Genomic DNA, 27,125 nt, shown 5'->3' with positions numbered 1-27,125 from the left:
CCCAAGAAAAACACCCAATTCAGATCTGCAATAATTTCACTTTAAATAAGTATTTTTTAAGTCAAGAAAAATAGATCACCATCAAAAAAGGATTATAAATGGACAAAGAAGATAGAACATATTTTATTTAATAGTTTGTTAGCTTCATTTGTAGCTTGTAAATATCTGGAACTATGCAAAGTAGACCCTCCACTTGCACTGTTGCCCTGGACCCTGAAAATTTTAAGGACAGACCTGATTATATCTTAGTCAAAAATCCAAGGTACCCTTTATTAACATCATTGGCAATAAAAGATCTAGGTAACTAAGTAATTTTTCATGAGTAATTAATATTGGCACCATATTATATGGGCTCTTTAAGATCTTCTGTTGACACTGAAATACCCTCTTAGCCACATGCAAAATATTGAAAATACATTCTATTTCTGCTTTAAGAGAAGACATAAGTCTGATTTCAAAGTTAGGTCTATTCATTCTCTACTATCACCTCCAACAAAAACAATCTTAATAGCAGCTGTATTGATGGTTATTCAGATGTGGATAACCATTTTTAAAACCAAGAAGTAGACTGATACTACTAATTCATTGAACCTATCAAGTAGTAATAAGACAGGGGTCTTAGCTAAAAGCACTGATTGTCAACCAGTGACCTGGAGGTAAAAGGCGAGATCTCATGTTTCAGTCCCCTGAGCCATCCAACCTGACTGCTTGACAAAGCTTTTGTATATTTTAAACCCAGTACATGAGTTAACTCCCACATAAGTAGATTATGTTAAATTGGTCTCTTCTAAATAGCAGTAGAGTTACTAAGCACGCTGGCATATGTAGGTAATTGCAAAACACAAGAGACTCTACTTTCAGCCTTGCAGCCGACACCCATGGCCACCCAGGGGTGTGTGTATTTGGAGCTTTAGGATGGAGATGCCAAACATGTGTGCCCTGCCAGCAGCAATCCAGCTTTTGGCGTGCATCACTCTCGGATGTGTTAGCCATTACCGGATTGCTTATGTGGAGCTACACCAAAAGGAAAATCAGACAACTGCAACACTAAGGGACTGGTGCATACGTTCAGAGGATAATTGCATTCGAATATCTGGCTTTCTGTGTAATTGTTGTATGCCAGCCCAGGGAGTTTGCTGTAATCCTGTATTAGGTTGGGGATTCTGTGCCGTCACTTTTTATGACTTTACAGTTCCAGTTTTAACACTACAGTTCCTAGATATGGGTCCAGCAGCCTCATCGTGCAGGCTGTTGTTTTAGGATCTCAACAGAAATGCCAAAAAAAAAAAGAAAAAAAGCATTCAATATATTCACTGCACTTGCTTTCGGAATCACTGCATGGCATTGAATAGAGAGCTTTTTATTATAACCTGCTCTCTACAGCCACATGCTTTATAATTCAGTGTCAATAGCAAAACACAGAACAGGTATTAGGGATTTTTAGATGAGTTGAAATCAACCTTCACTAGATAGTCTCGGCACAGATGGAAAGAGAGCATATCCCTGCTGCTATGAAAAGTCTTAAGGAAACGCATAAAATGATGAACAGTTTTGATTGGTAAGATGGGTTAATCTTTAAAAAAAGAAAAAAGAAAGTTAGTTTATGGAGGAACTTAAAAGGGGGGAAAGCACCTGGCAAATGAAAAATGGAAAGTTTCTCCAGGGTAATAGAAGAAATTTTCCTCTTCTCTCTCTCTTCTTTTCATCTTACAATATTGCTTTTCCAAAATTGCTCCTCAGTTATATAGGTAAAGAGTAAATGAAATGGTTGGCTTCAAATGACTTTAAAAAAAAAAGGAAACTGGATTTTATGTTTCGTGCTGAAAAACCAGTCCTTCAGTAACTTACCCTGCACAACTGCTAGATTCAGCAAACTTCCTTTGCCACTAGGGAACAAAAAAGGCCTTATTTTTAAAGTAATCTAGCTCAGAAAGTCTTGGAGCATAGTTTAAAGGAAAGATGCCATACAGTGCCTGAGTTTCCTCTGTTGTGTTTGTTTTTGTTTTGTCCTGTTTATTTGGTTTTTTGAGAAAGGGTCTTGCTCTGTCACCCAGGCTGGAGGGCAGTAGCAGGATCATAGCTCACTGTAGCCTTGAATTCCTGGGCTTCAGTGATCCTCCCACCTCGGCTTCATGAGTAGCTGGGACTGTAGGCATGTACCACCATACCCAGCTAATTTGTATATTTTTTGTAAAGATGGGGGTCTCACTGTGTTGCCAGGGCTGGTCTCAAACACCTGGCCTCAAATGATCCTCCCACCTCAGCCTCCCAAAGTGTTGGGATTACAGGTGTGAACCACTGAGCCTGGCCTGTTCTTTCATGCTTTCAACAGACTTATTGTATTTGCCTCATCTGCCAGTGCATAGTTACCAACAAAAGTCCTTGCTCTTATAGTTTACCTGGGCGAGGGCGAAGGACAGCCAGGAAACAAGTAAACCACCAGTAAGCAAGGTTTCAGTGAGTAGTGATATTAAGAAAAATATTTAGGTTGGTGCAAAAGTAATTGAGCTTTTTGCTAATGGCAACTAGGGTAGTGGGCTGGGAGTGGAGGGGAAGAGAGGACGGTTAATGGGTACAGAAAGTATCCAGAAAGAACAAATAAGACCTAGTATTTGGTAGCACAACACAATGACTATAGTCAATAATAATTTAATTGTACATTTTAAAATAACTAAAAGTTATATTTGGATTGTTTGTAACACAAAGGATAAATGCTTGAGGGGATAGACACCCCATTCTCCATGATGTGGTTATTATGCATTGCATGCCTGTTTCAAAGTATCTCATGTACCCCATGAATATATATACCTACTACGTACCCACAAAAATTGTTCAAAAAAGCAAAAGAACATCTAGATGGAAGTGTGACATCTAGGTGTTCTTTTTCTAGAACAAGAAACAAAAAGAACACACATGATAAATAGGCCCACTTTGACATATAGTTTTCTCCCTATATTAAAACTAATTTTATTCCTACACGTTTTCCCCCCAAAAATACATCTTTATTTGTTCATCTGTATTTTCAAGACAAAATCTAGTTTTCATGTTAGTTTAGATTTAGAAGCAGACTTTGTCACTATCACAAATCACACTGGATCTATGAAGGTGAAGGCCAGTCTGCTGGCCACAGACATCCCACATTTGCATCCCTGCCAGAGCCTTTGATGGCCAGGTGAGTCTTACTGGGTATCCTAATGTGAAATAACTTAGGGCGGGACTCCGGATCATACGCTCAACTTCCAGTAACTTCTCACTTACCCAAAACTTAGTCTCATCATAGACAGAAACCCTCTCCCTGGAAAGCCCTTTCTCACTTATTTTTCATCCTGTATCCTTGGGACCTGGTAGCATCCCAGCCACAGGTGAACATTCAAAAGTTTGTTCAATATATAAATTAATGATTGGGTAAAATATTGTATTCAGAAGCCAGATCCTCCAAAGAGTGAAGGGAAAATAATTGAGTAACGTTATTCAAATTATAAAGTTAAGTGTAAAGGCTGGGCTGGTTTCATTGCATATATTTTCATGTATAACCTCATAGGTAGGGACTGTATTTATCCCTCTATCCCTACGGAGAAGAGCCCTGAAACTCTGAGAGGTTAAGTGGCTTCACCTTAAGAGTCAGTCTTCTTTGGGAAATGGGGTGAGAGCCAGGCCTCCAGCTCCCACTCTGACGCCACGATGCTTATTGTTTCCTCCTCTTTGATAACAATGGTTCTATTTATTTATTTATTTATTTTTTGAGATAGTATCTTGTTCTGTCACTCAGCCTGCAGTGCAGTGGCGTGATCCTACCTCCCAGGCCTCAGCCTTCCTCCCACCGAGTAGCTGGGACTACAGGCACACACCACCATGTCTGGTTAATTTTTAATTTTTTATAGGGATGGGGTTTCACCATGTTGCCCAGGCTGGTCTTAAACCCCTGGGCTCAAGCGATCCACCATCCTTAGCCTCCCAAAGTTCTGCGATTATAGGCATGAGCCAGGGCTCCCAGCCTGATAACGATGGTTCTCAAACTTAGGGGCAGGTTAGAATCAACTGGGACTCAACAACGACAACAAAAACTTGCCTGCCCCTACCCCTCAAAGATTCCAATTTTTTTTTTTTTTCCACTCTGTTGCCCCGGCTGGAGTACAGTGGTGCAATCACAGTTAGTTCACTGCAGCATAAACCTCCCGCATTCAAGCAATCCTCCTATCTTAGCCTCTCGAGTAACTGGGACTACAGGTGCACGTCACCACGCCTGGCTAATTTTTTATGTTTTTGTAGAGACAAGGTCTCACTTTGTTGCCTAGGCTGGTCTCAAACTCCTGGCTCAAGTGATCCTCCCTCCTTGGCTTCCCAAAGTGCCAGGGTTATAGGCATCAGCCACCGTGCCCAGCCCAAGTGGGCTCTTTGGATCCCAATTGTATTGGTCTGGGGCAGGTACTGGGCACAGGATTTTTTAATGTTTCCCATGTTCAGTTGTGTAATCCAACACACCCCTTTTGGAACTGTGTTCTCAGAGTGGTTTTTAGACAAAAGGTCAAGTTGTCTACGATATTTCAAGCCACTTTCTTTTCAAGGCAGCCTTCACCTTATTCCCTAGCCAAGGGCATCTCCATTAGTGCTGGGACATGGGTTACCCTTGTGGAGCCCTTCAGCCCCCAAGGCAGCCAGAGCTCCAGGCCAGTCACTTCCTGCCGTGAACAAAATTCTTGCTACCCTAGTGTCATACAAATACGGCACCATCATTTTCTGTGTGTGTCATGACTTGGAACAGTCTGGAAAGGACCGCCTTGGACTGGGCAATGGGATAAGTGGGTCTTGTTCTTATTTGCCTGTGGGTTTCTGAAGTCCTTTTCTTTTAGGCCCACATGTCCAGTATACAGGTCTGCCTGCAGCCAGGGACAAAGTTGACTTTGGACCAGTGACCTTGCCACTTGTCTGATGGCTTGTTGTTTGTACCTATGAAGAGAAAGTTGTTAGCAACAGTCAGTGACCAGCTTCGATCCTTGCACGGTGTGCCTACCAGAAAGAACGGTGCACTTGACAACGCTGGGATATTGAGGGCCACTCCCCAGGCTGGGAGGATTGAGGCCCGTGGCTGTGTTACTCACCACCCTCCTGCTGTGCCCTCCTTTCTTGTTGCTGATGGAACAGTAGAACACCCCGCCAATGCATCAACCAGTGCAACACTCAAGGTTCACACTCCTACACGGAACACACATAAGCATGCATGCACACACTCACACACCAATCCAGTAAACTTGGTTTAAATTTTTATTGTAAAAATATGCCCTCTGGGCCAGGTGTGGTGACTCACGCCTGTAATCCCAGCACTTTGGGAGGCTGAGGTGGGCAGATCACTTGAGCTCAGGAGTTTGAGACCATCGTGGGCAACCTGGTGAAATCCTGTCTCTACTAAAAATACAAAAATTAGCTGGGCGTGGTGGCATGCACCTGTTGTCCCAGCTACTCGGGAGGCTCAGGCATAAGAAGCGCTTGAGCCTGGGATGCGGAGATTGCAGTGAGCTGAGATCACGCCACTGTAGTCCAGACCCTGGGTGACACAGCAAGACTCTACGTGAAAAAAAAAAAAAAAAAAAGACCTCCAAACCTATGCCCTAGGTTTTAAAACAGATAATAGATCCACCAGTAGTCTTTAGTGCCTGGCATAGAGCAAATGCTTGATAAATATTTGTTGAATGTGAATGAATTTTGCTTAGTATCTCCCTTTATGTCCTGGAGCAATTCAGCCACCCCAGGGCAGCTGCAGCGTGAAAGTCAAACATTTTGAGTCTTAGGTGCTAGAGTAGCCTTAGGACCTGCCTGGCCTAGTTTAATATGGGTAGCAAAGATTTACATCGTTTTTAATTCAAGGCACAAACCAGAAAGGATTTTTCTGGTCTCACTATCCTGGAGGGAAAGAGCAGTGGACCAGATTAACAAAAGAGTGACCTCTGCCTTCAGAATGCTTTCCTCCAATTGATAGCTTCTCCCTAATCCCCCTTATCAGGGTCATCTCAGGGTACTTCAGATGATGCAGATTCCTGAGTTTCCACCTGCTGTTTACTTAATCTATGTCTCCCAGGTTGTGAGGGAAATCTTTAGTTTTAATAAGTTTTCCCGCAATCTACATGCCTCTCCAAGTTGGAGCACCTGAGCTTCAGAGAAAGGTGATGACATGTAAACGTGTCACCGTGCAGTACCGTGGGCACCATGGTGATGTGGCAGGAGACTCACTGGCAGAGTGAGGCCTTTCCTATTGACTCTGGCACGATCCACGTCGCTTGGGACAATAATACTGACTGTACTCGTTTTTGATCAGTCATGAATAATATCATTGAGCAACACCCCAGGCATTTTTGCTGTGTTTTTTTCATCGTGTTTCGAGTTTACCCTCATCATACCAGAAAGAACTTTTATAATAATAAACCATGTGATCGAATTACTCATTTGAAAAATTCATAGGCATTTCATAGAAGATTCAGATAATCTCTTACAACGTTAACATGTGACAAATATGCTCCACTTTACTGTGTCTTGAGAACAGTTCCATTCAAAGGGGTTTAAAATTTTAGATGTTATTTCATACAGCCCAGCCCACAAATCTCACGCATCTCCTTTCAAGGATATCTACGCTATATGTATACTAGGCTGGAGGAAAATCCCGTACAAGTTATTCTCAAGCTGGGGAAATGTTTTTTATTAGGCCAGTGCGGAAAATAACCTTTGCCCCCAACTCCCAAAAAGAAGCATTTATTCACACCCCAAAACCATGATGTTATAATTTTCATTTAAATATTCAGGATTAAAAAAAAAAAAAAACAGGCCAGGCACAGTAGCCTGTAATCCCTACACTTTGGGAAGCCAGGCAGGAGGATTGCTTGAAGACAGAAGTTCAAGACCAGTCTGGGAAACACTGGAAAACACTATCTCTGAAATAAATAAATAACCCAAACTTCCTATGAGTAGTATCAGAAAGTCCCTCTGAAAGTATATCTCATGGGTCCACAAAACTGCCACATAAATGCCCTCCACTGAAACATAAGCTATGTCAGGAGAAGAGTCTGGGTCACTACGTCTACCAGACAGTTCCATCTATTATTATGATAGAAATCGCCTATAAAAATACCATTTCTTTTTACTAAAAACGCAGGATTTATAGCCTCAGTTCGATGAATTACCAACATTTGGCTTCTGAAAGATTACTCTCAAGCTGCCTGGAGACAGGAAGTGGTGACAGCTTGTCCCCAAAGCAGCCAGCTGTGTGGGTGCAGAATGTTTTCCATGCTGGCCTTTCAAAGGTACCCAGGATGGTCCTGGTCCGGGCAGGGGATGAGAGTCAGGTGTAATCTTACAAGATGTGTGTTTTTCATGCATTCATCTTTCAAAAGTAGGCACCTGGAAGCTCCAATCTGATGGCATGACATTTGCAAATGAAAGTGTTTTTTAAAAATCATGTTTCAGTGCCACAGTCATATCAGCTATTTGCCCGACTGTCTGAATCTATTCGAGACGTGGTATCAGTGGAAAAGACACTGTCGCTGGATAATGGCTTCCTGCTGCTACCGAGTATCAAATGCCGAGTGTCAGTTTGCTTAGTAATAACATTGCTGTTTATCTTTTCTGGTGGTAATGATTATTTTTATTATTATGCAACTTTTCTTATTGTGTTCTCCATATTCAGAAGATAAATTACAACCGTACATAACAGCTAACCACCACTTTCAAACAGCGGCAAACCTTGCCAGGCTGGGAGGGCTTCGTAGCTGAAGGGTGAATTTGAGCTCGCCCGAACTTGTTTCTGTGATCGGAGCTGAGTGTGTTCCAGAACTCCCACCCAGCCTCATTAAACTTGGTGAGGCCCCTCCAACCCCGCCAAAAATTGATTTTCAAAAAAAGCTAAAAAGTCCTGAGGGCTTTAGAGCTTAGCTAAAAACGGAAAACGCTTCTAGTCTGAAAGCAACACAAACGGTCAATATAAAAGAAAAAAAAATAAGAATGCTCTTTTAAGTATATCCCACGGATCTGTAATCTTAGGGGCCCTAAAGAAGGTACTTTATTAAAACATCATCATTTTGATGATACATTGCAGAAGGAACAAAATGGCATTAAGGGTGGAATTCAGAGAAAATGGACAGGAATAAAGGTTGTTGTAACAACTAAGAAAAAACCTAGGAAACCACGTTAAAAAAAATGAAGTTCCATTCTTCACCCTAGCTTGATGTCTCTAACGATTAGAAAAGCTGAACAGGGAAGAGATGGTTTGTATTTCCAAGTACACCAGGTGTCAGGCCCTGGAGGAACCCACTGATAATTCTTTCTGCAGATTTCTAAATGAGAAAAGTATTTCTTTCTCACCGAGGCCTTCTGAATGAAAAGCTAGTGGAAACACCAAGTTATGGGAAGTGAAGTCATCAAACTAGACCTAAAACTTGTCAGTGTCTATACATGATCATCTTAAAAGGAAGAGGAAAAAAATGAGGAATCCTTGTTAGCTGGGAAACTTTTATTTCTTTAAATGATTTTCAGGCTAGGGCTTGGTTCTGTTCTTTGTTAGAGGGGTAGGGAGAAATATTGATAGGTATTCCTATCACCTAGCATGGCTATGGACTGGCTTGGGGCCTCTGGGTAAATTTTTGAACTATGATAAACCACGACTAAGCCCAGAAGGGCGTAGACGGTTGCACAAGACACACACCTACAGACCGTGCATTGTTGGCCACAGCGCACCCAAGGGCAGAATGCTGTCAGCGCCTTCTTGGGTATTTCCCAACCGCACACACCCACAAGTGTTGTCTTTGAATCATGAGCTGATACAAACTTAATATTTTTCACATGTCATTTTGATTTGGTGACTGTTTAAATAAGCTTGCGACATAAATTAGAAACCTTAAAAGCTTCTCAGAGCATAAAGCCAACCAGGCACATCGTCCACTGTGGTTTGAAGAAGCGATTAGACATTCTTAAAATGTGGGGTATAGATTCTTTAAAATGTCTATATACTTTTGAAGTTGTATATTAGGATTCTTGTCCAATTTTCAGCTTTCTGTCCTCCTTTTGGAGAGACACAGCTCGCCGTCCTGAGGCTTCTCCTGCCTTTGACGTTGTCGTTGCCAGGCTTAGCTTCTGAATGTGTTTTTAAGCTTCCTAGTCACTCTGACATCATAAACGACAGAATAATTCATTCCTTTTCATTCATCCAACCACCTTTCAATACGGTAGATATTTGAAGAGAGATTCTGTTGACTGATACCATCAATGAAGTTGTGTGTGTGTGTGTGAGTGTCTGAGTATGGAGGGATAAAGTGGGGCTGTGAAGGAATCAGTGTAGATTCAGTTATTTGCTTTCAAATATCTTCTGTTAGGTGTCCAAAAAGTATTTACCTAGTCTGTAAGTAAATTACATCTATTTTCTAGTTCTCTTTTTCTGAATTAAGCACTGTGCTAAGCCTCTGGTTTTTCACGTATAGGTAAAAAGCAAAAGGTTTAAATACTTTCATTGTAGGCTGTTCTTTTGCTGGCATGATTGCAAGTGGGAAAAATTGTAAAATTGAAAATACATATAGCTGGCTTGGCCATACTCCTCTCATAGTGTCATATAATTAATCTGACGTTTTTATATGAAGTGACTGCAGTGACATGTAAGTTAATTCCAACAGTCTGGAACAGTAAAACACCAAGGGAAATAATCAAAAAATAGGGAGAGATGGGGCCACCTGGAGAGCAGCAGTCACACGGGGATGGGCCCAGAGTCTGTTCCATTTGTTAGAGCTGTTGACACCATAGATGAAGAATCAAGAATGTTTCTTCACACAGGAAGACCCCAGTCCAGTAGTTAGGGTTGCTAATACTGAGAAATCCAGGAATAGGAACAGTCCTTCCAACACAGATTAAGTTCATTGGGAACACATGCAGAAGAGTTTGTTCTGTAACAAAGAGCACAACTGCAAGATGAAGAAAGATTGGCAGGAGGTGCCAGAGCAGGAAAGGAGCTGGGACTTCTGGGACAGACGGATACTGTGAGTCGGGGACAGCTTCGAGCATGGGCTGGCCCTCACTCTTCAGGGACAATAGACCATGTAGCTCAGAAGCCCTTGGCAAGTTACTCGATGGCTCTGTAACTCAGTTTCTCCATCAGGAAAATCAAAATACTTTATAGAACTGCAATAAGATTAAATCAGGGCTGGGTGCGGTGGCTCACACCTGTAATCCCAACACTTTGGGAGGCCAAATGGGGCAGATCACTTGAGGTCAGGAGTTCAAGACATGGGGGCCAACATGGTGAAACCCCGTCTCTACTAAAATACAAAAATTAGCTGGCCATGGTGGTGCACACCTGTAATCTCAGGTACTCAGGAGGCTGAAGCAGGAGAATCACTTGAATCCAGGAGATGGAGGTTGCAGTGAGCCGAGATCATGCCACTGCACTCCAGCCTGGGCCAAAAAAAAAAAAAAAATCAACTTAGATAATCCATAAAGTTTTTAGCGGAGTACTTGATACGCTTAATACATGTTGGCTATTTTAACATTTTTTTCTCTGAATAGTAATTATTATTGTGAAATGGAAAACAAATTATGGAGTTTTAAATTAAGAGAAGAGACTAAGGAGTGTGTCAGAAATACCTCCAAATATGGAACAGTGTTGGGAGGAGGGTGGGCGTGGGCTGTGGGGCCAGGCTCTGTGCATATGTTCGTGCTCGCCTGCCCAAATAAAAAGCAAGGGAAAACCTAAACAGAAACTGTTCTAGCTGGAAAAATACTAAATTGGGCTTCCCGGGGAGGTTATGATGATCTGATCCTGGACTGATCTTAGACAAATAGCCATTTGCCCTAGAAATCATGTTTAAACACTCAAGTCAGAGAACAGGCCCAGATGATCTTAAAAGTTTTCTTTCAATTCAAGATGCAGGCAGGATCTTCTGTTCAGTCAGAATTCTGTTTTGGGATAGCACATCGTCTCCCAAGGATGCAAATCTGTCAGCATTTACCAAGGCCATGCACAGTGTTTTACTGAGCAGAATGGCCACAGTGAGGATGTGGGTCCCAGCTGGACTCTGTGGTCCAGCCGCCTGGTTGTGAATTCTGGCCTCACCGTTGAGGAGTTGATTAGTTATCCCCTTGCCTGTAAAACGGGGATAACAATACCTACCTCATGGAGGTGTCAAGACTCTATAGTGTGCCCTGCACAGATGAACACTCAGTTCAATGTAGGGCTTATTAGATATCCACTTATTCCTCATGAGAATTATTTGAGGTAGGTATTATCCCATTGCTCAGGTGAAGAAATCAAAACTCAAGGCAAGTTTCAAACCCAGGTCTATGGGTCTTGGAGCTGAACATGCCAGGAAGTTCCTAAGGAAGGGCTGTGCCAAAACTCTTGTGAATAATAGTGCCCTTACCTACCCCGCTCTGGTCAATACTGAGAGAAATGCTCTTCACTGGCTGTGTCTGTACCTTGCCCATCACACATCGTGTTCTTTCCTGCCTCCGTGGCCTCTCTCCAGCTGAGCCCTCGGGCTAAAATCTCTTCTCCAAGCCCCTGTGCACTTCCCCTTACTCCAAACCCTGCAGAGTCATTGCCTCCAGCAGGAGGCCTGCCCTGCCTGCCTAGGCCAGCTGGTTCCCTCTCCTCTGTCCTTCCATGACACCCAATGGGACCATATCATGCCCAGTTTAAGGCCCCAAAGAGCACAGGGAACATGGTGGGCATTCAGTAAATGAAGAAACAAAAAGTCTACTTATGTCAGTTCTTAAAAAGTTCAGTTTCATTGTAATAGTACTTTTCATAGTAAAAAGTCAATGTAACCCTCTAATTTTTAAAAATGTTCTAACTACAGTCAGGGGAGGATTAATATGCTTACTGGAGAATCAGCTACCCCTGAGTGGCCCTGTGATGGATTCTCCAAAACGCCGAGTTCCTGACTTGTTATTGCGCTCATACTTTTTCTTATATTTCAAACTTGCCTTTCCTTTCTCCCCTGCTCTCTTCAGTTCTATGTATCATTTAAGAAAATGATGCCACCTCAGGGAACAGGTACTAGAAACATTATATCCTCATAAGTAGATATAATTTGTTTTGTTTGTTTTTACTTAGAAGGTATTTCCCCCTTCTCTTAAATTACTTCTATCCATTTCTGTAACAAGCTCTGACTTAATTTTTATCTGTGTTCATGAAATATAGATGAAATTTCTTGAGTCTGGAAATCTTAAAAAGCTATTCCTGGAATTTTTAACAGTTATAATACTTTAAACGAATTAAATGCTGTTTATGATAATGCAGACTTCCGAAACAACTAATTGACTAATGATATTTTTTACACTATAATTATCTCCAGCATCTCATTCCCTTTTCTAACAGAAAAACGTTTTATTATGGACATTTAAAAATATTTGCAAACACAGGGAGAATACAATATTGAACCCCTATTTTTCCAAAGGTTTCATGTATTAACCTAGCATTTCCTTCCGTTCCACCCACTTTGTTTTGTTCCTCTCTCATCTCAGGAGAAAGGAGGCAAAGGAACCCTTTGTTTGCAACACCATCTCCTCTTTCCAGGACTCTTTCCCTTCCTGCTGTCCTGAGTTGAGGTTGCACCTGTGGTGGTCAGCTCTGCACATGCCTCTTATGTGCACACACACACATACACACACACAATCTCCATTGTGCATGCACACAACTTCCACACGTTCACCCAGTCTCCACCCTGGATTTATCTATCTTAGGTTTCAGACACTAGGAAAAAAAGTTGGTTGGGAATGCAAAGTAGTAGCCATAAAAATGTATGAAGCTACAAGTGCTTCCAAAAACAAAATGGTTCAATAGAAATATACTCATTAGGCCAGGCGTGGTAGCTCATGCCTGTAATCCCAGTACTTTGGGAGGCTGTGGCGGGAGGATCACCTGAGGTCAGGAGTTCAAAACCAGCCTGGCCAACATGGTGAAACCCCAACTCTACTAAAAATACAAAAATTAGCTGGGCGTGCTGGCAGGTGCCTGTAATCCCAGCTACTCAGGAGGCTGAGGCAGGAGAATCACTTTGACCCGGGAGGCAGAGGTTGCAGTGAGCCGAGATCATGCCACTGCACTCCAGCCTGGGTAACAGAGCAAGACTCACTCTCAAACAAAAATGAAAAAGAAAAGAAAGAAAAATACTCTTTAAATCAGATTTTTAAAAGTAATTCCCTGCTGAGTGGTGGGCTCGCAGCAGATTGTTCTTCTGTTTTGCTGCTTCTTCACCCTCTATACTTTTCCCGTTGACAACATGAGGTATCACTTTTGTAATTAAATATCTCCAAATGCTAAAGATGTCATTTGTAAGTAGCCTCTGAATCTCTTGGCCAGCAAAATAAATCTGGACCAGAATCTAAATGAAATCTTTTCCTAAAATCCAAACCATATTTCCCATGGCTTGGAAGCCGAGACGTAGAGAAAAAAAGGCATTTCTTGGCAAAGGAGAGCCGAATGGATAAAAGGGCCCAACCACCGGTGCCCTTCCCTTTGCACTTCTTTCCCCAGCCTCACCCCTGAGCAGGATGCCGCCACCCGCTCTGGGTTGGTCCGTCCTGCAGTAATGCAGATGAGCCCTCCCTGTGTAATTACCATGCATGGACCGCAGGGGAGAGTTGGAAGGATTAACCTGCTGGCCTCTAGGTAAAGCCGGGCCTGGTGTTGAGTTACATGCCTTGGTGCATGAGGTGGCATGGGGTGCCCTAGACAGCGCAGTATGGAAAGGGTGGGGTACATAGAGCCTGGAGCCAGAAGGCAGCTTCGGTAGAGCTGGGAGCCTCTTCAAGCTAAACTTCCTTAGCTGTAAAGCGACAAATCCCGTAAGAGTTTTCAGGATTAAGTGTAGGGACACAGCACATAATGGAACAAGAGCTGCAAGGTAAATGGAGATGAAGCCTCACGTATACTACTCTTCTCAGAGGTTTCCATTTCTCTGGGAATCCTCTTTCCCATCCCTCCTTAGGCCTCTCTACGGTTGTAACAGCAGTTTGAAAGGAACCTAAGAAGTTTTGGGTGTTTCAGTTTGGTTTGGTTCAGTTCAGTGTAGGGTAACTTCTCAGTCTACCAATGATTTCCTTGACCTCATTGTAAAGATTAAATGAGATACAAACCCTTAAAGCAGCCAGTTCACTCTTTGGCACATAATGCTATTCAATGAGTAGTAACTGGCTTAAAGCCATTGTCCCCCATAGGCTTGAACTTGACTATTGTGCCGATCACCACAGGGGCAGCATGCTGGGGTCTGGAGCCAGCTCTGTGTCTATCTAGCCATGCATCCTTGAGTGTTATATATTTGGGACTCGGTGTCTCCATTTGTAAATGAGAGGCTGAACTTGGTTGTCCTGGAGATCCTTCACAGTTTAAGAAAGTATGCTGTGACACTTCAGAATGACAGGGTCTCAATTGAGATTTATTTGCCTCCTCTTTCGTCTCTCTGCTTACACTGGTTCTCAACTCATTTGAGACTTAGAGAGTTTTTTTTAAAGAAATACAGATGCCTGGGCTTCATTCCCGACCAATTACATCAGAATAGCTGGGGGTGGGGAGCCAGCATCATTATTTTTTCAGAGTTGCCCAGGTGATGCCACTGTGTAGCCAGGGTTAAGAACCACTGCATTATGCAAATGATGTAGTCAAAGCAAGGCAAAACAGACAGGATTTGGGTAAGCCAGAAGCTGTGTCTGTGAGAAAGTGTGATTTCAGATGTGGCATCTTGACTCTGTCTCACTCCTAAATGTGCTCTTTTACTTACTGTCCCTGACAACATAGCCTGACACCAGTCCCCATTGCCCTTGAGACCAAATCTAAACTCCTTGACCCGGCTCACATGGCTTTTTACGATCTGGCTTCTGCTGCTCCAGCCTCGTTTCTAAGCCAGCCTGACTACACCCCAATAGAGAGTAATCACGTGGCAGGGTTTGGCTACAAGCCTTTGTATCTTCCCCACCCTTCTCCCTGCTTACCTAACCTTACCGCCCGCCCCTGTACCTGGCCAACTTCTTCTCCTTCGGGTCTCCGATGAGCCTTCTCTTTCTTCCCTGCCAACCCCAGATTGAGTTAGGTGATCCAGGTGCACCTCCTGAGCCCACTGTACACACCCAGTGACACACTTGATCACACTGCACCTGAGCTGTACTCCCAGCCCCAACGACTTAAATTCCACAAAAGCGAGGACTGTGGCTGATTTACTACTGCATCCCCTGTATCTGGCATAGTGAGCCCCCACTAATACTGGTGGAAAGAGTGAATGAGTAACTGAAGGATTACACAAGAAAGAAAGAAAGAGAAATTCTTAAGAATCTGAGTCACAGGAAATTAGAGAAATCAGGTTGATAAAATGAACGAATACACAAGAAAAAAATTCTTAATGAATGATTCACACTAAGCCAAATGTAGGATCCTAGCCCCATACTCTCTTTGACTTAAGACCATTCTTTAATGCACAGTATGGACAGCACACAATGCCAGGGAGAGTGGAGAAAACCAGACTCACTTCCCACCAAATAAGCTTGGTTTCCTCAGAGATTAGGTCTTGCATTGCTTGCTCTATAAACAAGAGTAATCAACAGAGCGCTATTTTTTTTTTTTTTTTTTTAAGACGAAGTCTCGCTCTGTTGCCCAGGCTGGAGCGCAGTGATGCGATCTTGGCTCACTGCAACCTCCGTCTCCCGGGTTCAAGCAATTATCTGCCTCAGCCTCCAGAGTAGCTGGGATTACAGTTGCGCGCCACCACACCCGGCTAATTTTTGTATTTTTAGTAGAGACGGGGTTTCACCATGTTGGTCAGGCTCATCTTGAACTCCTGACCTTGGGATCTGCCTGCCTCGGCCTCCCAAAGTGCTGGGATTACAGGCATGAGCCACCACACCCGGCCTCAGAATGCTAATATTAAAAAGCTAATATTAACAGTGGAATTCAGTATCTGTTGTTTTTAATGAACTTTTTTTAGTGAACACATTTTTAGTGAACTTTCTAATCTTACTAGTTTATGAAATATGTACAGAAAAATAATACAGTGTTTGAGATGTACCTCAGAATTACCAGTTGAAAGGAGAGTGAGGCACAGAGGTAGAGTTGAAACAAAATTAACCAGGAATTGACAGCTTTTGAAGCTGGTTGATGGTCATATGGGGGTTCATTCTATTATTTTCTCTGCTTTGGCATAAGTTTGAAAGTGTTCAAAATAAAATGTTTTTAAAAGTAAAAAAAAGTTAGTTAAAATACTAATGATCATTCTTAAAAAACAAAAAGAAATTGGTGGAAGAAAGTCATTCTCAGCATTGCCACTTGATTCAATGAGTGAAAAAAAAAAAAAAAGAAAATCCAAAACCAGCCATACATCGTCTGGAGCCAGCTTGGTCTTGGTTAGTTGGAAAACAGGAATGTTCTCCAAGGTTAGTAGACTGTAATGAGTTCCACATAGTTTTCAGGCACCAGAGTTTACAAATCACTGCAGTTTGATTTGTAACTCCATTCACATGTCCACAAGAAATACAGCCTGTGCCGATTTTCCCCATTATTTGCTTAGCCAAACAATACTTTTCCACAACACAGCCCTGCAATCTCAAAAACCACCCAGGGACGCCATTTTACGACCCTTGGCACCACATGCCCCGTCCACCGTGTTTTCACAACTCCAACGTTCCTCCTTTTAAAGTTGGCAGAAATCAGCAGCCCTGCGTTTCTTGTTATTACTCCTAACGTTTGTTGCTTCCAATGGGGAACGTTTTCTTCTCCGAGAGGCTTTCACCTCCGCCAGGCCTGTGCCTCTGCGGCCCAAGCGCTCTTCCCTTCCAGCCCTTTCCCCTTTCTCTCCACAACCCTTGCCTTCTCGGCTCCCACGGAGCCCACGCAGCCTTTCCTGCCCTGGCAGCGCGCGTTTTTCAGCCCCTTCCATCAGGTCTGGCCGAGCTGGCCGCCAGCGTTCCTTCCCACGGCCTGGCGGGGGCCTGCGGTTTCACCAGGCAAGGGGGCCCGAGACAGGGCCTGGGCCTTGCTTGCTGCCCTTTGACTGGACCCCCTCATGAGAAAAATTCCCTGGCTAGGGTTCCTCTTGTGCTGGGTGGAATCCAGGCCTTCCTCAGCTTTTCGTCTCCTCTGATCTTGGTGGAGGCCGCCTGAAGAGTCCAGTTCTCCCCACTGCCTCTCCCGCCCCACGGCCAGGCGGCTTCTAGGTTACTCGCGGGCCAGCTCTGCTAGTGCCCGCTTCACATCTCCCTCCTGCTCTGCTCTTTGCAGCTTTTTTCTATTTTAACTACATTGGAAGTGAAGATGCTTCATTGTATCCACACCCGAGGTTGCTTTTTATTCTTGGTTTTTGCATCCTAAAAACCATTTAAATGACACTTCTCTCCTATTTTTAGAAAGGTCTATAAACAATGCACTTCCAGGATTGTTCCTTTTTCTCCTTAAATCCTGTGCCTTAGCACTTGCAGTCTTCTAAGAGCTGCTTTCATAGAAATTTTTGTTGGCTGGCTTGGAATACTTTCTATTGCTGTGCATTTTTTGAGCTCACCATGAGCACACTGAATTTCCTCATCAACCCTGAGAAAAAGTTAAAGTTATTTTATAAAACAAAGTGAGACTTAATTTTTAAAAAGAAATGGAAACAAAGCAGTCGATTCACCTAGATTACAGCTAGTAACTAGCCAAACCCCATTCTCATTCCACACTCCTCAGTCCTGATTCCTTTACACGTTCACTCCGTATAGGTTTATTAATCACTCATTCTGTGCAAGCGTACATCCAACTCTAGACCTGAAAATGAGAGTTTATCTAAAAATTAAGAAACAGGATTTTTAAAAGAACAAAATACCTACTTTTCCTCTCTTACTAAAGTGACAAGATCACTGATACTGACTTATTTCGGCATAGGTGCTTGGATTTCACTGTAAAATTCTCACTCCCCAAATATATGGCAGAAATAAAACTCTAGACCATAAGCTTTCATTCGATATTGGTAATTCTTTTCATTCCGATTGTTGTAAGGGAGGCCCCTTTAGGACCAGACTGTGCACAAATCCCCCAATGCTGCTTAACTAGTTGGGCAAGTTAATCATCTTTTCAAGCCTATTTCTTCATCTTTAAAATGAAGATAATGGGTTTGTTACATATATAAAGTACTAAGGATGGTACAAGGCATCTGGAAAGCACTTAATATAGCTCCCTTTTCTTCCCCTGTCAACTGGAAATTTATCATGTTATTAAGAGTGAAGAGTAAAATGTTTTAATAATAGGCAAACAAATCTCATTCTTTTTCATCCTGTATCAAATTGTCCTGGAAACACTAGAAGTCAGTGACTAAGCATAGTTTAGTTTCAAGCCTACTGTTTGATTGATGTGTCAGTGAGAAATGAATGACTAGGTAGCATGCAGTGAAAGAATCCCAGAAAGGTTGTAATCCACACCCTGGATAATCACGGGCAATTCATGGAAAGTTGGATATAAACGCTAGCTCAAAAATATTTGTTGAATTTTAGAAAATAACCCTACCATACGTACTTGCTTTCCTCTTTGCACTTACTGCCTTCAGAGTAAGGTAACATGAGTTTTTAAATTATCTTTAAAAGATTTTTGTTGAAACAAAAATTCACATGCCTTTCTTTTGGGGGAGAGAGAAAAGTAGCTTTCCTACTTGTTTGTTTGTTGTATTTTAAGAGGGGTGAAATTATTGATTTATCATTACACCTGCCCCACTTCAACCTAAGATTAGAAAATGTATAATTTCAAAATCATCTTCAGCGCAACAGAATGATGTTATTCCAAATCAGAGAGAGATTTGTTAGGAGATCAGCAAAAGCTTTTCGTTAAAACATGGAGCCATTTGCCCGCCCACACTGTTAATGAAAGTAAAATGTACCTTTTGGTACAGGAACTGATTTCTAGGGTGTAAATTCTGTTCTCTGATATGGAATGTTTCCATGTCATTAGCCAGCCCTGTGTTTTCACAGTATAGATATGACCACCTTCTATTAACTGAACATATACTAATGTGTATAGGTTCAGCCTTTATTAATGGGATAAATGATGATAGATGCAAAACACTTTAACTGCAGCACACCATACAAATGTTCATTCCGAAACTGGGAAAAGCACATTATGGATTCTTGTTTTTAAGCATAGTCACTCATGTTCCTGAACAGGTCATATTTTGGGGGTGGCCAAATATTTTTTTGTAATGATGCCTGGCTGTTACAAATGCTTTTTGCTGAGACCTAAGAAACTGTAGTGTATATTGTTATTGGAAAACATATTCACCTAGATGAGTGGTATTTTAAATTGTTCTTTTTTTATCATTAAATGTAGGTGTCAACATATAGGCTTTGCCTTATTTTTAGAAAGTTTGGGATTCATGGGTGGGAAAAACTCAGAAAACGATTTCTTAAAAACAAAATTGCTTTTTTAGTAGAATCTGTTTCAAAGACACTTTGGAGCAATAACATTTTTTAAGTAGCAGAGAAGCTTGTTTTAAGTAACACGGGGAAAGATGTGACCTTCCATTACAGTGACAGCACTTAGCCATCATCACCACGTCAGGAACATTTTCTTTGCAGGTGAAAGACAGTGAATAAAAGAATTTATTTGACAAAGCCTAGGACTGTTTTGAATGGTCTCATCCTGAGATATTTATCAAGCGAGGACCAACACTTTGCAGACAATCGTGATTTTTCCCTCCTGCCATCTTCAAAAGTGCTACCTTTGACAGTGATAAAAGACACCTCTTAGTCTCAGTGGCCGAACAATTGATCTAATTGTCTTCACTGTTCCCTCTTTTCTATCACAGAATCGGAAGACTTTTTGATGGTACAGAGCCCATTGTTTTGGACAGTCTCAAACAGCACTATTTCATTGACAGAGATGGACAGATGTTCAGATATATCTTGAATTTTCTACGAACATCCAAACTCCTCATTCCTGATGATTTCAAGGTGAGGGATCCATGTTAAATCACCAATAGCATAAATATGTGATTTTTTTATGTGCTCCAAAAAAAGATTTCTAGTTCCACATTATTAACATACACCAACTTGAAAGGTGCCAGAGTTCTCTTTCACATGGTTATGCTGTATTCATGAAATAGTGGATATGGTCATTCAACTTCTACATGACTAAAATAGGATCGCTTTTCATGTAAAGAATTGAATTATAATTCACTTGAACAAACTGAAAAGAAGTTGATTAAATTCAAAGCTCATTTCTGATATGTCTTAGAGAGCTAGAGAATAAAAGAAAACCTCCTTAGCTTAATGAAGACTTCCCCTCCTCGCTCCGAGAAATCGAAAGCATACATGAACAGGAAAATTTTAGAATTGTTCCCTTTACAGTTAGTAACGAGTGTTAAGGTTAGTCGCGCTGAGATAGCCCACATTGTGCTGGTAACTCTAGGCAATGGAGTCAGACAAGGAGAACAAATAGAAAGTGTTAATATTAGAAGGGAATTCACGAAAATGTAATTTTTGCAGCTGATAATGTTTCTTCAAATGGATGATTCTAAAGAGCCAACTTAATGCTATTAGAACTTATAAAGAACTCATTAAAGCAGCTCAATTCAGGATCAATGTACAGCTTTTTTTTTTTTGAGACGGAGTTTCGCTCTTGTCTCCCAGGTTGGAGTTCAGAGGTGTGATCTTGGCTCACCGCAACCTCTGCCTCCTGGGTTCAAGCAATTCTCCTGCCTCAACCTCCTGAGTAGCTGGGATTACAGGTGCCCACAACCATGCCAGGCTAATTTTTCATATTTTTAGTAGAGATGGGGTTTCACTATGTTGGGCAGGCTGGTCTCAAACTCCATACCTCAGGTGATCCACCTGCCTCAGCCTCCCAGCATGCTGGGATTACAAGCATGAGCCACTGTGCCCAGCCAGTCAATAGCCTTTTTAGAGAATAGCAAGAGCCAATTATAAACTATAATAGAAAAATATACAACAAAAATTATAACACCTAGGAATAAACCTAACAAGAGACGAGCAAAGGCTGATTAAGAAAACCACAAATCTCTACATACAACTGTAAAACAGTTGAATAAATGAAGGAACATTCTAGGTTTCTGGATGGGAAACCTCAATATTAAGATGTCAGTTATCCTCAAATTATTCTATATAGTCAGGACAAACCCACTTAAGTAATAGATTTTTCAAAATGAAATTTGAACCATTTATAAAGTTTGTGTAGAAGGAAAAAAAGTGTAAGGATAGCTAAAAACAAAAGTATTTCTGGTCATAGTAATGGTGATAAAGGTGGGTAATGTGGATGTGTCCTGCCAATGTCAAAACAGACTTTCGAGCTATATTAATTTAAAGGTGTGGTTCTGACAGCGCTGAAATATACAAATCAATGGAGAAGAGTAGGGTCTAGAGATAGATGTACAGGTACACAGGAATTGGATGTACTGTAAAGATGGCATTTCACATCAGTGGGAAAAGAAAGCAATAGTCAGTAGTAGGCGCTGAGACGATCAGCACTGAGACATTTGAGGGAATTGTAAAGCCAGAGCCCTGTCCTACATCATAAATTCACAAAATTTCAGAAATAAATACAAAAACAAGGGCAATAAAAGTTTTAGGAAAAAATACAAAGAAATTTCTAAAAGTATAATTTTGAGGCAGAAAGGGCCTGTGTAAATGAGATTTCATACCCAGAAGCTATCCTTTAAAAAAAAAATAGTTGAGTTAAAGACATCATATACAAATAAAAGATAAGTGTCAGACCATAAGAAATATTTGCAACAAAAGATGAATACCCATCCTAAAAGATCTATCTTAAAAATCTATAAGAAACATACAAACAACCCAGTGGAAAAAAATTTTTAGCTATGAACAACATTTTCCCAAAGAAAAAAACAGAAATTGGCAATAAACATTTGAAAAGGCATTCAGTCTCTTTTGTATCAAAGAAACAAAAATAAAATGAGATACTCCCTTTTATCCATGAGATTGGCAAAATTTTAAAAGATGTATAATATACAGTGTTAGGGAACATACAGTGTGGTTGGAAGTAAAAATCATTAAGCATTTTTGGAGGACAATTCAGCAGTAAATATTAAAGTTTCAAATATACATACTCTTTGATCTGCTAGAAATATTCACATAAATATGTAAAGATATTTATATGTAGGATGTTTATGATAGTCATGTTTATAATAGCAAAAACTGGACTTTCTAAAAAAGAAAGTTCAGCAGTGGCAGATGGTTACAAATATTACAGACTATCCATACTATGGACTAGTTTAAAAGATGTGTTAGATCTGTATCTGTTGATATGTGCGGGGGAAATCCCATAATTCCATGATTCAGTGAAAATATTAAGTTGCAGAACCATACGTATAGTATGTTTCTATTTATGTAAAAGATCAAGTATGTATGCATATATAAATGCGTAGAAAAAGATTCAGAAGGGTAGATCCCAAGTTAATAAGAAGCTCAGGGGCCCCTTATTTATCTTCTCCTTCAGGATTTTGAACAGTGGGGCACATGCCAAGGATTATTAGCCAAATGGAAAAGAGAGCACAGAGGAGTTGCATCATGTGCACGTTAATTTTACATGGAAACAACTATATGCAATTGGCAAGAAAATAGAGAGAGTGTAGTAACTGCAGCCAGTGAATGAGCTTCCCGCAGCCCTGGAATGAGCCTGAGGAAGGCGCAGGAGCCCACTGCTCCCAGCCAAGGGCAGTTCCCAAGGCCCCCTCAATGGCGTGCACCTCACTGCACTGAGCTTGATTCCAGGGTTTGAAGACATGCGGGCTTGGTTTGTGCAACATGGCTCCTAAGCAAAAGCCGCTTCATCAGTAGTGATCTCTTCCAGCTCAGGAAAGGAAGCATATTGAGGAGCGATTTCTTTTTTATTATTATTGTTGTTATTATTATTATTTTATTTCAAGTTCTGGGATGCATGTGCAGGACGTGCAGGTTTGTTACATTGGTAAACATATGTTATGGTGGTTTGCTGCACCCATCAACCCATCACCTAGGCATTAAGCCCCGCATGCATTAGTTATGTATCCTGAGGCTTTCCCTCTTCCTGCCCCTACAGGCCCCGTTGTGTGTTGTTCCCCTCCCTGTGTCCTTGTGTTCTCACTGTTCAGCTCCCACTTATAAGTGAGAACATGCAGTGTCTGGTTTTCTGTTCCTGTGTGAGTTTGCTGAGGATAATGGCTTCTAGCTTCATCCATATCCCTGCAAAGGACATGATCTCATTCCTTTTTATGGCTGCATAGTATTCCAAGGAGCAGTTTCTAATATGGTACCTTCCTAGAGGCTGTTCAAGGATAATGTTCAACGTAGTGTATACAGTTTTTTCTTGGCATGACAACTTTTGAACCTCTTTCCTGCCTTTTTCTCCAGGCTACTTTATTAATTTGAGCAAAAATTTTATCCAGGGCTCTCAGATAATAGCTGAATTAGACAACACTCTGCAGGCCCAAGGCCAAAGTGCAGTCTCTACCTCCAGCCCTCAGTCTGCACCTGGGGTCACACACTCTCAGACACGATCAAGGGAACTGACTGGGTTTAGACAGCAGCCCCACGTCTTTGAGGCCACAGCTGATGAACAGCATAGTTGAAGAGAGCAGGCCAGCATCCCACAGCAGCTGCAGGTGAAACAGAGAGGCCTAGGGAGAGAACCAGGCCTGTCTCGAAAGCAGGTGCTTGCCGCATGTGGAGACAGGAAGAGGAGTCAGGAAGCTGGGTCCCTGCTCAGGGCACAGATTCCAGCAGTGACCGGCCACTAGTCCATCCTGGCCCCACCAATGTCAGGCGCTCCCCAGTCAGCTCTGGACCCTTCCCCACTTCGGGGAGCAAGTAAGCTCTTGTAGAGAGAAGGGCCAAAGCATGATGTGGAGAGCTGGGGGAATGATTTCTTACTCTCTCATCTTTTCCTAGAGGAAAGGCAGTGGAATTGGAAAGGGGTAAGGGAGAATATTTCACTTTTAGTTCCATATGCTTTGGTATGAATTTTAGCATTAGGTTTTACAATGAGCAGGCATTCACATGTGACTTAGGTCATTAAAATAAAACAATAACATAACAATTTTAAAATAAAGTTGTCAACAAAGAAGTCAAGTCGTCACAGCTACAGACATGTATACCAGTAAGGAAAAACTGCCATAGGATTTCGTATTTTTTGCTAAGTTATATATAGCCTGGACTTCATCAGGAGAAGGTTTGGTTAGTACAAATATGAAAATCACCTCCTGTTTAGCTGATTGCATTTCCAAATACTGACCCAGAATCCCTGCCTGGATAGTTCATTCGCTCTTTAAACTTTACATGCCCAAAAATGAGCTCCCTCTGCCTGCCTCCCCCTCTGCCACCACCACCACCAGGAACAAAATCTGCTCCTCTTCCTTTGTATCCTATCTCAGTAAAAGATGCCAGATCCACCTACTTGCTCAAGGAAGGAACCTGCAGTCCTTCTGGACTTTTTCCTCTTCCTCGCCTCCCACACGTGATCTGTCAGTGCGTCCGTCATCTTAACCTCCTGGACGCATCGCGAATCAATCCACTGCCCTCATCCTAACTCCCTGCCCAAGGCCCAGCAGCTCTCTGGACCCCTTGGAATGGCTTCATAATTGGAGTCCACTCTCCCACTCTTAACCCCTTTTTGCCTCATTCTCTGCATAGAAACTGAGACGCTTTTTAAAAATTCAACTTTTTAATTTTGACATCATTATAGATTTGCATACAGTTGTAAGAAATAATAGAGATGCTGTGTTGCCCAGCTCCCCCCAGTAATAACATCTTGCAAAATACTATCACAGCCAGGATATTGGCACTGATACAGTCAAGGTTCGAACAGTTCCATCACCACAAGGATCCTTCCTCTAGTCCTTTGACAGTTACACCCACCTCTCTCTCTCCCTGCCACTATCTCCTACCCCATCCCTGACCATGTGACACTTTTTAAAAAGGATACTGTATCAGGAGTTGCTCCTGCTTGAAACTCTGCAGGGACTTTCTCTTGTTCCTGAAACTGTGGAATGAAGAAGATAAACCAAGCTTTTCAAGAATTAAAGTTAGTTTTACTCAGAAGTCTTACTGAGGTCCTACACAGGATTTCAGCCCACAGCTTGTATACAGGCGGTGGAGGTTCAGTACTCGGAAAATCACATGATGCTTGCTCAGACGCCACAAGCAGAATACGTCGAGCTTTGGGTGTAAGAGTACAGCGTGTTATAGATTACAGAAGCGTCGTCACCAACCTGTCAGACGTTATCTCATATGGAAGAAAAGGCAAGGACTAGGGTCATGTATCTCTTAAGGAATGTAGTGATTCAGGCAGGAGACCTGGGGGAGCCGTATGCTCGCCTCTGTTGTGTCTTCAAGGCATTCTCCTGGAGAGCTGCACGTCCTCCAAGAGTCAGAGGGTCAAGCAGAAATGAGCAGCCACGGCTTCTTCCATTCATTCCTCTGTCTCACAGAGCAAAGCACCACATCCCTGTCAGAGCCCACAAGGCCCAGAAGGCTCTAGCCTCTGCCCACCTCACCCACTCTCACCCTCCACATGTCCCTACAGGACTTCTCTCTGTCCCTCAGACACACCCTCCTCTTGCCCCCTGACGAATGCCCCTCTGTGTGCCTACACAGCCATTCCCCTGGCCTTTACTGGAATTCAGGACTCATCTTTTTCACCACATCCCCCAGCAAACCTACCTGGGCCCAGTGTAGCTTAGGCTGACCTGTACCCACAATTCTCCACACGCAGTGCATCTATCACTGACTGTGCAGCACCATCTGGCCAGCTGTGAGGTAGGGATGCTTCCAGCTACGAGAGTGGGAACAGCCAGTGAACAGCGGCTTACACTATTGGGGATTCGTTTTTCTCACGTGAGAAGTCAGAGGCCTGTGGTTGCTGGCAGAGGTATCTGCCCAGCAATGTTATCGAGGACCAGGAAGCTTTCTGTCTTTTCATTTTGCCATCCTCAGTCATCTTTGATTTTGACATTCTGGCCTCATGCCTGTCACTCAAGATCATATGGTGACTGCATCACGGCACCAGGCATCGCCATTCCAGGCGTCACATCCTCAGTCAAGGCAGGAAAAAGGGGCAGACGGCTTTTCAACTCACAAGACTCTGTCCTTGTCAGACAATCCCACAGAAGACTTTCCCTTTGTGGCTCACTGGCCAGAACGGAGCCTCCCCTTGGTGGCTGAGAAAGGGACTTTTTTTTTTCGCTTATTTTTAGCCTCTGTAGTAAGAGAAATAGGCAAGGGAGAGAGGTTGAAATGGCTGTTGGGGAAGCTAGCCAGCAGCATCGGTCCCACACACTCAGCACCTGCCACATATTAAGCATGTAAATATTTGTGGCGTGAGTGAATGAACGCATGGATGGGTAAATAGATGAGTGGAGTGAGATTCACATTCAAACTAGACTCGGGCTCCCACCAGTTCATCTGAAACCTGCTGATCTACTTCCTGATGTTTGGACTCTGGATATTTTGTGTATATATCTTCACTTCCTTGCTGCATTTTTTAAAGTTCTTGCAGACAAGGACTTTTTTTTTTTCTTTTTTTTTTTTTTTTTGAGATGGTCAGTGTTGCAATCTTGGCTCACTGCATCCTCTGCCTCCCAGGTTCAAGCGATTCTCCAGGCAGGGACATTTTTATGTTTTTCCAGAGGACATTGTGTGTTGGGCACATAATCAATGCTTAGTATTAATTCACTAAAATACAGCAAAAAAGGGTTAAAAGAGATGCAGGAAGCTGCAATCTAAATATGAGTAGGCAATGCACTTCTTTTCAAAGTTATATAGGACTAAGTAGAAAATACAAAACATGTATATAATATCATCATTGTGTGCTGTTTATCAGAATAATATCAATTTATAATTCCCATTATTAAAAAGGATGCAGGCTGCAGGGAATCACAAACGAATATATTGGGAATTACAGTTAGAAATGATAATAGCCATTCATTTTTAGTTGCAGTATGTTCCAGAAACTGAGCCAGGTATTTTAGGCATGTACTTTGGTTTAACCCTCAGCACATAAACCTACATAGCAGGCATTATTTTTCCTCCAAGAGCATTCAGGTTAGATGCTGGGGAGGGAAAAACTTCCAGACGGAGTTCAACTGTGGCCGGTTTCCTTAAGGACTCACCCACCCACCTGCCAAGGATTGGCACCGCTGCTT

At 42.2% G+C, this 27,125-nt stretch overlaps 1 protein-coding gene across 1 annotated transcript in view; it reads left to right on the top strand.

Annotated features, from left to right (window-relative positions):
- Nucleotides 1–27,125, top strand: part of KCTD1 (potassium channel tetramerization domain containing 1) — a 195,453-nt gene that overhangs the window by 149,110 nt on the left and 19,218 nt on the right. The window contains exon 4 of the mRNA XM_011939291.1: nucleotides 19,779–19,923. Coding sequence (XP_011794681.1) covers nucleotides 19,779–19,923 — 145 coding nt within the window. The remainder of the gene's footprint in view (nucleotides 1–19,778; nucleotides 19,924–27,125) is intronic.

This window comes from Colobus angolensis, unplaced genomic scaffold (genome assembly GCF_000951035.1).
Source record: "Colobus angolensis palliatus isolate OR3802 unplaced genomic scaffold, Cang.pa_1.0 Scaffold18, whole genome shotgun sequence".
NCBI lineage: Eukaryota > Metazoa > Chordata > Mammalia > Primates > Cercopithecidae > Colobus > Colobus angolensis.
The sequence above is the reverse complement of the archived record's forward strand: the minus strand, read 5'-3'. Positions and strand labels throughout refer to the sequence as shown.